We start from the raw sequence: 14,010 nt of genomic DNA, 5'->3' as shown, positions 1-14,010 counted from the left end.
CAGGCAGGCAACAAATCCAGAAATGCACCTTGTAGTCAGTTTTAGTCAGGGTATGCTACAGTATCAATGAACCCTCCAAGCAGTGGCAACTCAACTGCAGTTAAGTGCAAGTATCAATGAGCAGCATATTAGAAAACTTTGTTTCAAAATGAACAACTTGTGTTTGGAGAGTGAAAGACAACCTGGGCCTATCTCGGGCCTATTACACAGTGACAACCGTTCGTTCTGAAACAACAGACACAGCGAGTGTGTGCATTATGTATATATTTTATAAAAGAGCAATGTCTTTTACAAGACCTTCCAAGAGTGGGGAATAGCCAGAACACTACAAAAAACTGCTGTAACAAGAGTGACTATTTGTGCGCTTGCTTTATGCAGCTTACATTCGAATGTTTACAGAGGCCAGCACTCAGATAGGACTTTCCACTAACAAACAAATCTGGAATACATCAATTGTACAGGTAAATCAGCCAAAATTAAGCAATAGCTATGCTCTTCTCAGGTTTAAGAAAGCATGCAATAGGTTTCCCCCTCCTGCCACCCCTCGTTCAGGTTTCTAAATCACAGTACAGTAAAAGCACAGTAGAAGGGAACCGGGACACAGGAAACAGGGTTGGATTTTATCACAGACTGTTTATCAATATTTTGCAAATGGAAAAGCAGCCTTCTTTAAACACCAAGAAGGTAGAGAAGATACAGACATGAATAAAAAAATAATTAAGCAACTTAAGACATCAAAAATTCAAGAAATAGCACTGTGCATATACAAACAAAATTAACATTCAATACTGTAGAGCTCATTTAAAAATGGCACCAGTGGACAATATTTTACAATATGCACATTTATTTGAAGTGGGGAACTAATGCTCCACGGGTGGAAACGATCATACAAATAATAGTGCCACTATTGGCCCATTCTGGTACTTCTTACAATTTAATGGAAACACTTTTAAAAATAATCTGGTATGTACATGTCTTCTGGATACCCAACGGCTTCTTCAGAACAGAAAAAAACTACGGTTCTCCCCCTCCCCTTTTAGCCAGACAGTATTGCCAGAGATTGTGCTCACATCTAAAGCACATAATCTTACTTTAAATTCAGTGCTATTTTCTTTCAGAAAGATCACAAATTGTACTTTTAAGTAACAAAAGCATTTATGTTACAAACATTCAAAAATGGAAGCTTATGATTCTGGCAGACAATGTTGCGTATTAAATACAAACCAGCCAGCAATTACTGAACATAAAAAACTTATTCAATCATAAAAAAATACTATAATTCATCACCACAGACTTTTTACAGAGTTATAAATAATAAATAGCATAACACAGTAGATTACAAACGGATTTATTTTGCCCCGTTATAGTCTTTAAAAAGTAAAATATCTGTTCCTACCTCAGACTGACCAAGGTACTGTATCAAGACTACTCATAGCTCAAAGAAAACTCCTTCACCAAGCAATTTGCAGAGCTCATATCCAATCCAAAACCTTTCCTTTGGAATCAAACATTTGCTGAGCTGTTTGCTCTGCTCATGACCAACAAAGGGACAAACTCTGCCCAGAGCAGCTGCAAAGGGTCTCACCTTGGCTGCCCCTCGGAGCTGGGGCTGCCCCCAGCACCTCCACACCTCGGAAAGGAACACTAAGGGAAGCAGCACCGCCGACAGACTTGGGTAAGCACTCTATAAACAAGCTGTACACAAAGGACTTTCCCCACCCACCCCTCTGGTTTACATTCCATAATTTTGTAACAATGTCCCCTAAGGCACAAAAATACTTATGACCTCAATGCCACAGGAGACATCGATGGTGCCGTACATGGTTCTCCTACACAGTAGTTTAATTAACTTATCTGCACTGTATGTCTTCGATCGAGGTGTGGATTAATTTTTCCTGGCCAAATCTTGCTGAATAATGACCTTATTTAATACAAACTGTAAGACAAATGTTCTGGGAAGAGAACTATGCAGCTAATTTAATCATGTTTCTAGAGTATCATTATTTCTTCACTGATGGCAAAAGTGACAGTCATTAGTTCTTTTGCTGTGGGGTTTTTAGTTTAATGTAATAGAGTGAGATTTCCACACCCAATGTGGTCTTCTGTAAATGAATTCATAGAAATGACTAGCAGCACTAAGAAAATAAATTTTTTTTTTTCTCCCTTCCATAAAGGACTTTGAGGCTAGAGACTGAAAAAAAAAAAAGCAAGAATAACTTTACTCAATAGTAGAAGTGCCAGAGAATAAATTAGTATTTTCAAATCCTTCCAAACCAAGTTATTTCCCTAGACATAGTGACCATGATAATGATAGAAGTACATTCCTAAAAATTGCAACACTAATAGGTAGATACCTATTTCTGGAATCATAAAGTGTATGCAAGTTCCTGAAAGCAAAAGTTAGTATAATATCAGCAGACATCTTGTCTAAAAAATAAATTCGCAAAACCAGACATTAATATGGTCTACAATGTCCATTAAATGGATAAATTAAAAAAAAAAAAAATCACTGGAAAGTAGCCAAGGATTACAGTAACAACAATTTTTCCTTTTAATAAACCTCATATGAATGGTTCAAGGATCAGAGTTCATTTCTCTGTACGAGTGTACAGGAAGGGGACAGCACAGCCAGACACTGACTCAGGACTTGCTAAAGTCACTTGGGTGAGAAGTCATCCATCAGAATGAACGAGGAGCAGGAGTTGGAGCATGTCACTGGAGACTCCGTGGTGATGCTGCCTTTAGTCAGGGAATCAGAGGAAGAGCCAACACTGCTGCTACTCCCATCCAGAATATCCGAGGACAAGCTGGGGAAAGGGAAAAAGGTCCTTCAGTGCAGGGGCACGAGGCTATGAACAAAGCTGACGTGTTCCCCTTCGGACAGGACTTGTAGGAGACCTATACTACCACTCAGTCTTTACTGCAAGACTGGCAGCCCTGAAAACTCCTTGTTTTCTGTAGCATGTTAGAGATATTCATGCTCCTCACGGGAATGAAGAGCAGAATTATTGTGTTTTTTAACATGCAGAATAAATTATGAAGCTGGTTTTAATCAGACGTAGAAAGGAGGTGATAAAAAAATAAGTATAAAACCCTTAAAGCTTATAGTAAAGGAAAAATAATAAATTAATCAGCAATGCACCAAAGATGTCATTAGTTAGCTGGTATGCTCGGCATTACTCAAAGCAAGATTGAAACCTATTTTTCTCACAGAATTCCTGTGTTTGGATTTTGTAAGTCTAGATACAGGATCCCAGAGGACACATAAATTGATGCTTTTGCAATTTAGGGGGAAGCAACATGGAAAAAAACATCTAGGCAGTTTCAAGTCTGTAGGTAAACTGAAATTACAGTAATAACAGCTGGTATTTTTGAATACTTAGTATCTGACTCAACACAAAAAAAACCCTTTGGTATTTTATGATTGTAACAAAGAAAGATAACTCTAAAAGTCATGAACTTGGGAACAAGAACAATTAAGTACCCACACACATTTTCTAAGTATTCAGTGAAGTGCCACAGACACTGTATGACCAATGCCTACAACATATAGCAATGATGAAGCAAAGTAACTTTGCTTATGAATTAACAGGGCTTTGTAAGAATTATATTCAGCATGAGAGCTCTGATGCACAAAATCAAGGCTCAAGTCTGTTCAGGAAGAATTGATCAGAGGAGAAGGACCGTTGTCACAGGACAGCTCCCACTAATACACATCCGCAAGATACACACGAACTACTTTTTTCCTGGAAAAGAAAACTAGAAAGCCTGTAATAAACGCACATTCCCCTTTTTGGCATTTCAGGGCACATGAAATATTTTACCATGAACTGAGATCTGACAGATGTGTAACATCTGGAGAAAGCATGTTGGTTGTTCCTTGGAAAAGTCTCTTTGGCTGACTTTCAGTTTCCATTTCACCTAAAGAAAACAATGCAAATAATCAAACTCACTCGAGTTTCTGGAATATCTATTTAAAATTTGTCTGCTGTAAAAGAGAGGTTTGACCTACAACACTCCAAGGTTGCATTTGTAACACAAGTTCTCTAATTCAGCCAACCAAGCACCTGCCTATGACATTATTTTGATGATAGCTGTTGTTAGACCATTCAGTCCATCCTTAGCTAAAACTTCAGCAGTATCTGAGAGGCTACAATGAAATCAAAGACATAAAACTTGCTACTTGTACTGTAATCAGACAAAATAATCTAAAGCAAACAAATTACCATGATTTAGTGTTAAATAAACACCCGAGATGAGGTAACTGACATAAGTCAAAATAAGAAGTTTAAAATTGTTAGTGATTATGAAAATAAGAATGATGGCTGGGTTTAGTTTCACCCTCCCCTATACACCAAATTCTGATGCATGGGTACACTTTAACAGGAAAGCTGAACTGAATAAATTTGTCATGTGGAAGTATTTCCACTTACTCATTGTGGATCAGATTGTCCTTGTACCTGTAACCATCTACAGATATTAAGAGATTAAATATGATGGGGAGAATGAATGTAATCTGTTTAGTATAATCTGCCATGAGAATGAGCTGGCTCACTAATAGCTGCTCTACAACAGACATTTGAAAATATTATGAACTTGAAAATAAATTTTTTAAAAAAGAAAACCCTCTCACAGTATATTTTCATTTTTACTTTGAAAAGAAAAAAGGCATGAAATGGTAATAATTTTTCCAGCTTTTACCTACACTTTGCAGTAGTTGTAGATTCAGTTTGAAAAACTGACAGCAGTTAAGCATTATAGCAAACCAGTCTATACATTCTGGAACAGAATCACACTGCTACATTTTATACAAGACTGGTAACTTCCAAAGTTTTCATTTCCTTCAGCCCACAGGGATACATTCCTCTCTTAAGGCAAGAAATAATTGCTTCTAGGAATGGGTAAAAAACATTTTTAAGATACTTAGTCTTGCAGAAATATGAATGAAACACCAACTTAGGTAACACTTTTGCCCCTAAAATTTGACAGAGACAAATCTGCACTGCTACAACACATTGCAGAGTCCACCAGTATTAATTCCCTATGGTGGTGAAAATTTCTTCAGTTCATGGCTTTCCTTCTCCTATTATAAAACTACTGCTAAATTCAGAAAAAGACAGAACCACATATTTAGGAAAAGAAAGTAAGTTCATTTCAATAGATAACAGGTTTCAAAATTAAGCAGCATTTTGAAAACTCCTTGATATTTCAAGCAAGAAAAGGAAAACTCATATCTCCACTTTAAGATGCTCCACAGAAGTCCATGGATTTGGTGAGGAAAGGCCTGTCTCTCTACCTACACTGCTTCTACAATTTGTGTGAAGTGTGGATATTTATTATTCACTGATCATTTAGCTTAATAAACTTTTGTTCAGTTTTCATGCCTCTAAAATCCATAGAAAATAAAATCCAAGACAGAACTGAAATCTATGAGAAAACTTGTCTCTCTTCTCTGTCAAATCAGTATCAGTTAGACAATGTTCTTTACCTGACAGGACAAGCAACACTGAAAAAAAAAGCCAAACAACAAACAGTAACTTTTCTCAAAGCCTAAATGTAAGTCTTGTACAATAAAAGGATGTTTGTGGTGCAGTTAAGAATGCCCAAGTTTAAAAAAAAAAAAAAAGTAGAAAGGATAAGCACAGCTAAAGGCACACTTGAAGAATATCTCATTCTCATAGTTCTATTGTAGAAATTTGTTTGGGGATGTTACTTGAAAATCTCTAACATGGAACAGTTCCAGGAAAGAATGCATTTACCCCTTTCAGGAGGAAAGGCCACTGATCTATTCCATTTCTCTAAGCACTCACCTTCTCAACTTTCAGAGTGAAAACAAACATTCAGTACTAAGTTTAGAAGATACTGCATGATAAGCAACATTCCTAAGATGATCTGAAGGGTGTGCACTGTTCAGTGCTACTTGTAGGAATGTTATGAACATTTGTAAGCTGACATTTAATTTGATGTATAATAAAGATTGCCTCTGTCAAGCAGGAGCTGGTTTTTTTTTTAATTTTTCATTCCTGTGTTTTAGAATAGCTACTTTACATTGTATTTTTGAGTTATGCCTGGCAAATTCCAGTTCACTCTGGATACAAGTGCATTATACTTACAGAAAAACAAAAAAAAAGGATCCAGCTAGAAAACTACATCAATGTTAAAACATCTGGTAAGGTAAATACACCCACCTTTTCTTTTAATGGGGCCAAGAACACTGGGCCTGATACAGTTGATTGGACTTTGACTCCTCCTGCTGAAGAGAGGATACTGAGAGTCAGGCCTGTAAAGGTTCCAATTTGCATCAAATCAACACAACCACATTCTTCAAAACTATTCCTGCACTACTGGAATTCTTGTGGAATCTAAATACATAGATAACAAATAAGGGCTAACAAATTAGAGCAGATTATCTGCCACACAAAGTTGTGAATTTTCTAAGGTTTTCTCCTTCCCTTAGGGAATCACATCCTCATTTATATTTTTTTTCTAAATGTTGTGGTGCATTTATATAAAACTCATCTGCTGACAAAGTTAATTTGAAATACCTGAGAACTTCCCCTCAAGTTACCATGTCTAGTTTAAAGCTGACACATGCTCTATAAGAGCACACACATAAAACTGCCATAGGTAAAGGTTGAACTTTCAGAGCATTTTTATGTGGCAATGCTTCAGCAGTTGTAAAACTGAAGTCTCTTTTAATGCCTTAACATCAACTTTAATTAATCTTTGGCTTAAATTCCAATGTTAGCACAACAGACACTCATGACTTACTTGCAGAACCGCCTTGTTGGACTGGGAATAGGACTTGGAGGTAATCCATTACTGCTCACAAACATTTGCAATGATGGTGAAAAACATTGCTGCAGGAAGAAAGTTCAAATGAAGATAGTCCAGAATTTCTTTTAAAATACTCAGATGTTACACTACACCCTCAAAACAAACATCCCCTCTTCTATTCCCCTTTTATTCTTAAAGAAAAGCTAGCAACAGATTATGCAGATTATCAAATATAACCTTACAAGCATTAGAACTTAATTTACAAAAACATACTAGCCCATGCAATTCTGCTCAGATTAAGCTAAAATTGAAACCCATGAAAGAAGTAAAATTGAACTAGACACTTTCTCTAAAGAAAATAATTGCTTGTTCTTTGTTACATTTAAAAACAGCAGTACAGTAGTCAGAGTTTACTCAAAATACAACTGACTTGAAAACTAACGATATTCCAGAGTAAAATAGGATATTTAGCTCTGTGATTCTGCAGCTAATTTGAACTTAGCACATGAACACTTCTAGTAAAACCTAAAAACCTTTCTGTTAAGTTATCTGCTAGTGATTTATAGTCAGAATTCCAAAGGTACAGGAGCAGCTGCCAGCATCAGTGTTTTCCCAGGAACACATTACCCAGCACTCGTACGTGGCTGTTACATGAACCAATCTGGTAGGAGCACACAGATTGCTCCTTTTTTGTACGAAAGCAGAATCACACAAGAGGGTGCAAACAAGGTCAAGCAGCCCATCTTTAAACCCAGGTGCCAGTTTCTCTGTGCTACATTTCAGTTTTCCAATCCTCACTGGTAAAGTAGTTTATCTAACATCCACCTTTCTGTGGCATCCAGTTTTCAGTACGAGTTCAACACACCCAAGCCCTACTTCAGAGTGCATTTGTGCCATCCTTTCCATAACTGGTGGACACATTTTCATCTCTCACCACACAGAATTGCAGTCCAACTTTGCAGCTTCTTCCCCAGAATCCCCCCACTTCTGCACCTGGAGATCCTGGCCATGACTACTTTCCTGACCTCTTCCAGCTTCCCTAGAAGCAGAACCCCAACCCACTCAAATACCGCACTGAAAGAAACTGAAAACAGCAGAAACTGAAAACATTCTTAAACTTTGCAGGCTCCCAGATGGCAGCCATTAGATACTAAAAAACCAACAAAATATGGATTTGGCCTTTTTGGTGCTTGTTCGGTTGTGTTGTTCAGGGTTTTTTTAAACTATAGAACAATTTGTGAAATTACACATCTTGATAATTCAGCTTGGTCTAGAATTCTGAAATACTGTGTCAGCTTAGTATTTCACTTATCCTACCTTTCCTATTCCTCTTGTAGGTGAAGGTGCAGGTGAAACTGGAATGAAGTCTATTCTCTTTGGGGAAAAAGATTTCTCAGACTTGTCCAAGTCATTGTCGCTCTGTGAAGACAAGGTTTCAGACTTAACACTGGCACAGGACATTACCTTGAAATCCAAGGCACAACCTTCTAATGGAAAGTCATTGGTCAAATGCACAAAGTAGCTAAAGCAGATGAGCTTAAATTCTTCTTAAATTAGTTTCACAGTTAATTCCTCTCTTTCCCTTAAATTTGTCATTTGAGTGTAAAAGTAGAATTAAATAGGAAACATCTATAAAAAGATTACCAGGCTCAAGCTTTCCTCCCATGACTGGCTTATCTGCATTGCTGTCTGCACTTCCCTAGAATACAAAAAACCCCATCAGAAGCTACAAAGAGGATAACTCTGGCTATTTTATCACCTTCTTTCAGTAACACTCACCTTTCATGTGCTGCCTCTCTGTTCATTAAATCCACTCCTTCTTCCTGCAAGAGATAAACGTCCTAAGTTTTCCTATAACATTTAATTCATCACAGATACTTGAAATAATACTTGTGATTCCATTATTTGCCATCAGGATTGAAATATGAACAGCAGAACCACTACAGAAAGACAGGACAGCCACCAGTCCATCTCAGTGCTTCTCTTAAATTAAATACTTCTAAAATGCAAGGTAGCTTAAACACAACAAGCCTTGCAAGGCCACTTCCTTGTTGAAATTAAGTCTCAAAAAATACTCAATAGGAAAGAAACATTCCAAGTACTTCAGTATCATACAGCATTTTTCATTCTGTTACTGAATACACAGATAAAAACCACACTTACCCTTCTGATCTGATGAAGTCGGCTGCTAGGAATACGAATAGGAGATGATGACAAGAACTAGGAAAAAAAGTGACAGCCACAATGATTAAATCACACACAACTGCTTGCATACACACTATTTACCATCAACTACATTCTCAGGGAGTTCAAAATGAGCTGCACAACTACATGTGGATGACTCAAACAATGTTGCAAAAAAGCAAATACTGACCTTCAAGAGAAAAGACTTGTTTTACCACTTACAAATTCCTTGTATCACTCAGCAAGTGGCAGGGATCTGACTTGCAGGCAGATACTGCTCAGCATCTCAAGTACAGAAATAGCTACAGATGCCACTTAAGACAAGGGAGATACTACAAATGAAACTGTGATTGTTACACAATTCCCCACTGCCCAGGATATTACAAACTCCCGTAGGACACCTTACTCAACCAGTGGGCTATTTTAAAGGAGCAATCTCAGTGCTTCAAGTCAGACATGAACGACATTCCCTAAAGATTCATTTCTGCAATTTTTCAGTTGTGTGTAATTTTATGCATCTAACTCCTCTGGAACTCTAACATCACATATAAATGGGCCAACAGTTCCCACTCAGAATAGTTGTGTCCAATGCTACACCTACTGACAAGCTCCAAAATTCTGGATTCTTAAGAAATCTCACAACAGAAGACTTTGAATTAAAAATCCCTGCCACCTTTCCTGAACAGAAGGCACAGAGGAAACTTATGTTGGGACTTTAAGGTTTTGAGAAAAGCAATATTTAATCTTCACTACCCCCAGTCAAGAGAGAAAAATTTCAGTGGAAGGAGCACATAAATCTCTCACCTGACAAGGAGGGGGTAGAAAAAAAGAAATGCAACATCTCTGAGAAGTTAAACAACTGCAGCAGTGTACACTACTATGAGACTTAAAACAGAGAGCAACAAATAAATTCCTATTCTTTCAGTGATTTTCTGAGGTCTAGTGTTCTGCCTTTGCAAAAAAAGAGCACTATGTCAAACAGGTCAACAAAGAACTGTAACTCCCTCATCCATTTTCACAACAAAGTAAAACACCCTTTCAAGACTTTTAATTCTGACAGAAGGTTTAAACTAACTTTAAAACTGGACTTAATATGAGGAGTCACATATGTCAACTACTCATCTTCTTGGGGACACACAGTCAACATCCCAGCATTATTTCATTATAGGTTGTAGTTAGAGGTGAAAAAATGCTTATTCTGCAGCCTGGAAGCTTGCTAGGACACTTAGTGCAAATATAAATCAAGTTTAACTTCATTTCTTTACTCCAACTATTCCTCGTTGTGTGTAAACATGACATGCTTAAGATTCCTCACCATTCCATGACGGCTCATAACTGTTGTGCTGTTCCTGCGAGTCCGCAACACGTAAGGCTGAAACACCTGGGAGTTGTCACTGCAGGGGGGGAAAACAAAGTTTTGTGAACAGCTTTTTTGGGTGCGCTTTGCTCAAAGCTCCACAGTGCTGTGACACGCACTGCAGTCCCCAGAGTGCTGAAAACATCATTTTATTTGAACAGCAGCACTGCTATCGCTGGAAGTGCGACGAGCACCTTCCGTGAGCCGAGGGGGGACAAGCGGGCACTGGCGGCGCCGGCCCCGCGGGACAAGGGACACGATCCGCAGGCCGCTGAGGGAGCGCCGGGCCTGGCCGAGGCGATGCCGGCGGGCAGCGGCGACCCCAGGGCTCGATGAGCCGAGCTCCCGGGCCCCTCACCTGAGCCCGTGGATGAGCGGGGCGCTGTTCGACCGCCTCAGGCCACCGCCGTCGCCCGGGGCCGCGGCGCTCCCCGGCGGCAGCTCCAGGTCCAGCTCCATCTTCTCCTGAGCCATCGCGGCGGCGGCGGCTCCGCCCCCTCCCGCCCCGCCGCGGAGCCCATTCACTGCCGGCGGCCGCCGCGGCTCCTCGGGCCGCCGCTGCCCCGGCCCTACAGGCCCCGCGGGCGGCGCCGCGGGCTCAGCCCGGGGGCGCGCCGGGCCCGGCGGGGGGGGCGGCCGCAGCAGCGCCGCATCCCGGGGGCGGCCCGGGGGCGGCCAATTCCTCCAGCGGCTGCTGCCGGTTCCGCTGCCCGCGGTGGCGGTGGAAGCGCTCCCGCTGCTCCCGGCGCTTCCCTCGGCGCCGACCGCGCTCCGCGCCGACCGCGCTCCGCGCCCGCCGCCGCGCACTGCGCATGCGCGGGAATCGGGGCGCAGGCAGCACCGCCCGCCTCGCACGGCGCATGCGCGGTGGCTCCGCACCCCGGCACTGCTTCGGCGGCGGGAGAGCTCCCGACAGCCCTCGGGGCGGTGCACGCGCTGATTGGCTGTGGCGGGAGCGTGTGTGTGTTTGAAACGCCGCAACGGTCGCTAGGACGCGCGCGCCGAGGGGGCGCGGCCTGGGTCAAGATCTGGGTTCGAGTCCCACCGCGGGCACAAACCCAGCACCCGTCTTAGTGGGGAAGAGGTTTTACAACCTTCCTCAAGATTAGGCCCTCTCTGACCTAAGTCCCGCAGGCTTTCCCAGTGTTCTCCCCAGCTTTTCCTAGCTGCTGAAGCACGAGGGCTTTGATTGCAACGAGAGTCTGCTCAGCTTTCAGAAATTTGGCGTAACATTCCTAGTGAGATGTGATCCTAGTTCTTGACTGTATTTAGGTTTGGGACCGACCTGGGCAAACCCACTGCAAGTGATCAAAGCATCAAAGTTTGTGCTTATTTTAGAGTATTTTTCTGCAATAACAGTTGCATCATACGTATTTGTCTCTTACATGCAGGGGGCTTCAGGGTCTTTCCCAGCACCAAATTTTAAAAGATCTTCATTTTCTCCTGGGATAAAGCAGTTCTTTTGCCAGAGTGCTAGGTGTTGAAACTGTTAAGACAGAAAAGTTAGGATTTTTCAGCATTTCAACTACCTTTGTTGGGAACATGGCTACATTAATTACTTTCTTAATTTAAAATTACTGAAGGTAGATGCTTCTAGGTAACTGATTAGAATTCTTGTTTCTGTACCGAAATATTTATTATCATACTTCCTTGCATTTTTTGTTAATCAAGACTGACTTGAGCATATTTCATTTTAATACGTTAAGTGACTCTGTGCCTCATTAGCTGTTGTTGATGCTTACATTTCTTTCACTGAAACACTACTAATGAAGAACTTTGTGCTGACATTCACAAAGATGCATGGAGTTGAGTTAAAAGACCCACAAGATTCCATTTAAAATATTTATAGGATTTTTTTATACATATTTATATTGAAAAACATAGAGAAACATTCCTTATTCTTATTCCTTATGACTGCAGAGGAGAAATAACTTTCACAGTCCTATGTCCCTTGCCCTATGACCTATCACAGCCAGTAATGACATCCTTCTGTGAGGTGATACAGAATTGTTATCTCCTGCAAAGACTGAGAACATAAATATCTAAATAATTTTGCTTAATTTCTAATAATTATGACCAGTCTGATTCACTGGAAAATTAGGACCTGCAGCTGTGAAAGGAATATACTGTTAATCACTTTCACTGCAGCCATTCTCTAAAAGCAATGTGACACTTTTACAGAACCTGCACCATTCTCCTTGTCTGGTGCTTCAGCACAAGCATTTCACAGCTTGGAATAGCTCCCATACCTTCATTTTCCATGGCTAGAATTGCCTAAAAGGCAATTCAGGTGAAAGTTCCTAGCAAAACTTGTAGCTCTGAATGGAAATCTACTTACAAATATTCTGGTTCTCTTAATACAAAAACCAACTGCAGGACCTGACTACAGCACTAAACGATGTGGATTTTGTTATTTATTTTTATTGTGGAATTATTGCATTATGTCTTTGCCACTAAGGGCAGCAAACAGCTTCAAATGACATGTACCAGGATACTGCTAAGGAAAAAGTCAGCAATATCCAAAATGTGGCTGAGAGTTCAAAAACATCTGTTCTATGTCCTCGAATTTTCCAGTGCCAGGCACATCATCCTCCTGTCTAACCAGGATTTACTGTAGCTAAGAGAACTTTAATGGGAATATATATACAAAGGAAAGCAGGGACTGTCAGGGTGACCCTCCAAAGGGCTGAGGAGGGTAATGAGGCAAAGGGGAAGTGCCTCTGGGAGAGCTGTGGTGTGGAACAGAATGATGGAAGTGAGGAAATCACAAGTTTTTGAGTTAGATAAACAGCACCATGGCAAGAGGGGTTAAGAAAGGAGAGAACATGTTAAACAGAGCCTTGGGAGGACACAGGTGAAGGATGGATATTCATAGAGGGGCAACAGAGACGGATAGAATAAGATATGTGAGTACAGTGATACAGAGGGACCAGTGGGCATGAAGTGGGGGGTATTCAACAGTGTCAGGGAAATACCACTCTGGGTCAAATAAACACAGCCACAGTCACAAAATGCCATCAAGCCTTAGGTAAATTAGTAAGAATGGAGCCTATGAAAAAATGTTTTAGCTCTCTATAATCCACCCTCTTCCTCTGGTTACTTCTGTTCCTAAAGACTACCTGAAACTCTCAGTATAAACAGATGAAGAGATGGAACACCTCTCTTATGAGGAAAGGCTGAGACAATTGGGATTGTTCAACCTGGAGAAGAGAAGCTTCTCATTGTGGCCTTCCAGTACCTGAAGGAAATTTACAAGAAAGATGGAGAAAAATTGTTTACAAGGGTCTGGATTGACAGAACAAGGGGGAATGGACTCAAATCAAAAGTGAGTGGGTTTAGATTGGATATTAGGAGGAAGTTCTCCCCTGTGAGGGTGCTGAGGCCCTGGCACAGGGTGCCCAGAGAAGCTGTGGCTGTCCCTGGATCCCTGGAAGTGTCCAAGGCCAGGCTGGACAGGGCTTGGAGCAACCTGGGATAGTGGAAGGTGTCCCTGCCCATGGAAGAGGGATGTCTCAAAATGGTTTTTAAGGTCCTTTCCAATCCAAACCATTCCATGATACTACAGCTAATGCCCTGTTAAATTCCATATTCCCCACTTCTTCCCAAGAGATAGGAGCCTCAGCACTGTCCACCAGCCAGTGTGGCATTGACCTTCCAACCTATTTCACCACAACCTCCTCTAGGTGTAAATT

The 14,010-nt window shown here is 40.9% G+C and overlaps 1 protein-coding gene and 1 non-coding gene across 3 annotated transcripts; both read right to left on the bottom strand.

The window, feature by feature from the left end:
* Nucleotides 1-247: 247 nt before the first annotated feature.
* FAM122B (family with sequence similarity 122B) lies at nucleotides 248-11,122 on the bottom strand. 2 transcript variants are annotated; one of them, XM_015626761.1, is made up of 10 exons: nucleotides 10,677-11,122; nucleotides 10,277-10,355; nucleotides 8,941-8,997; nucleotides 8,557-8,600; nucleotides 8,422-8,476; nucleotides 8,095-8,196; nucleotides 6,772-6,860; nucleotides 6,189-6,253; nucleotides 3,825-3,921; nucleotides 248-2,807 (listed from the first exon to the last, which is right to left on the bottom strand). In XM_015626761.1, exons 1-10 carry the CDS (start codon nucleotides 10,790-10,792, stop codon nucleotides 2,657-2,659), a joined length of 855 nt encoding a protein of 284 aa, XP_015482247.1. In that variant the 5' UTR covers nucleotides 10,793-11,122; the 3' UTR covers nucleotides 248-2,656. The 2 variants fall into 2 exon arrangements, with proteins under 2 accessions (XP_015482247.1, XP_015482248.1); XM_015626762.1 differs by having other exon boundaries at nucleotides 6,189-6,250.
* On the bottom strand, nucleotides 2,886-3,028 carry LOC117244389. Its single transcript, XR_004497358.1, has one exon. It is a non-coding gene; the product is annotated as a small nucleolar RNA U109 (small nucleolar RNA).
* Nucleotides 11,123-14,010: the final 2,888 nt, after the last annotated feature.

The sequence above is a fragment of the Parus major genome, chromosome 4A, assembly GCF_001522545.3.
Source record: "Parus major isolate Abel chromosome 4A, Parus_major1.1, whole genome shotgun sequence".
NCBI lineage: Eukaryota > Metazoa > Chordata > Aves > Passeriformes > Paridae > Parus > Parus major.
This window is presented reverse-complemented; position numbering and strand designations above follow the sequence as displayed.

What these genes read in the sequence shown, in the direction of transcription:
- FAM122B (XM_015626761.1), bottom strand. Translation starts at nt 10,792, where the DNA reads ATGGCTCAGGAGAAGATGGAGCTGGACCTGGAGCTGCCGCCGGGGAGC. An exon ending in TTATGAGCCGTCATGGAATG is followed by an intron (nt 8,998 to 10,276) that starts GTGAGGAATCTT and finishes TTTTTTTCCTAG; the next exon opens with TTCTTGTCATCATCTCCTAT. An exon ending in AGAGAGGCAGCACATGAAAG is followed by an intron (nt 8,477 to 8,556) that starts GTGAGTGTTACT and finishes TTTGTATTCTAG; the next exon opens with GGAAGTGCAGACAGCAATGC.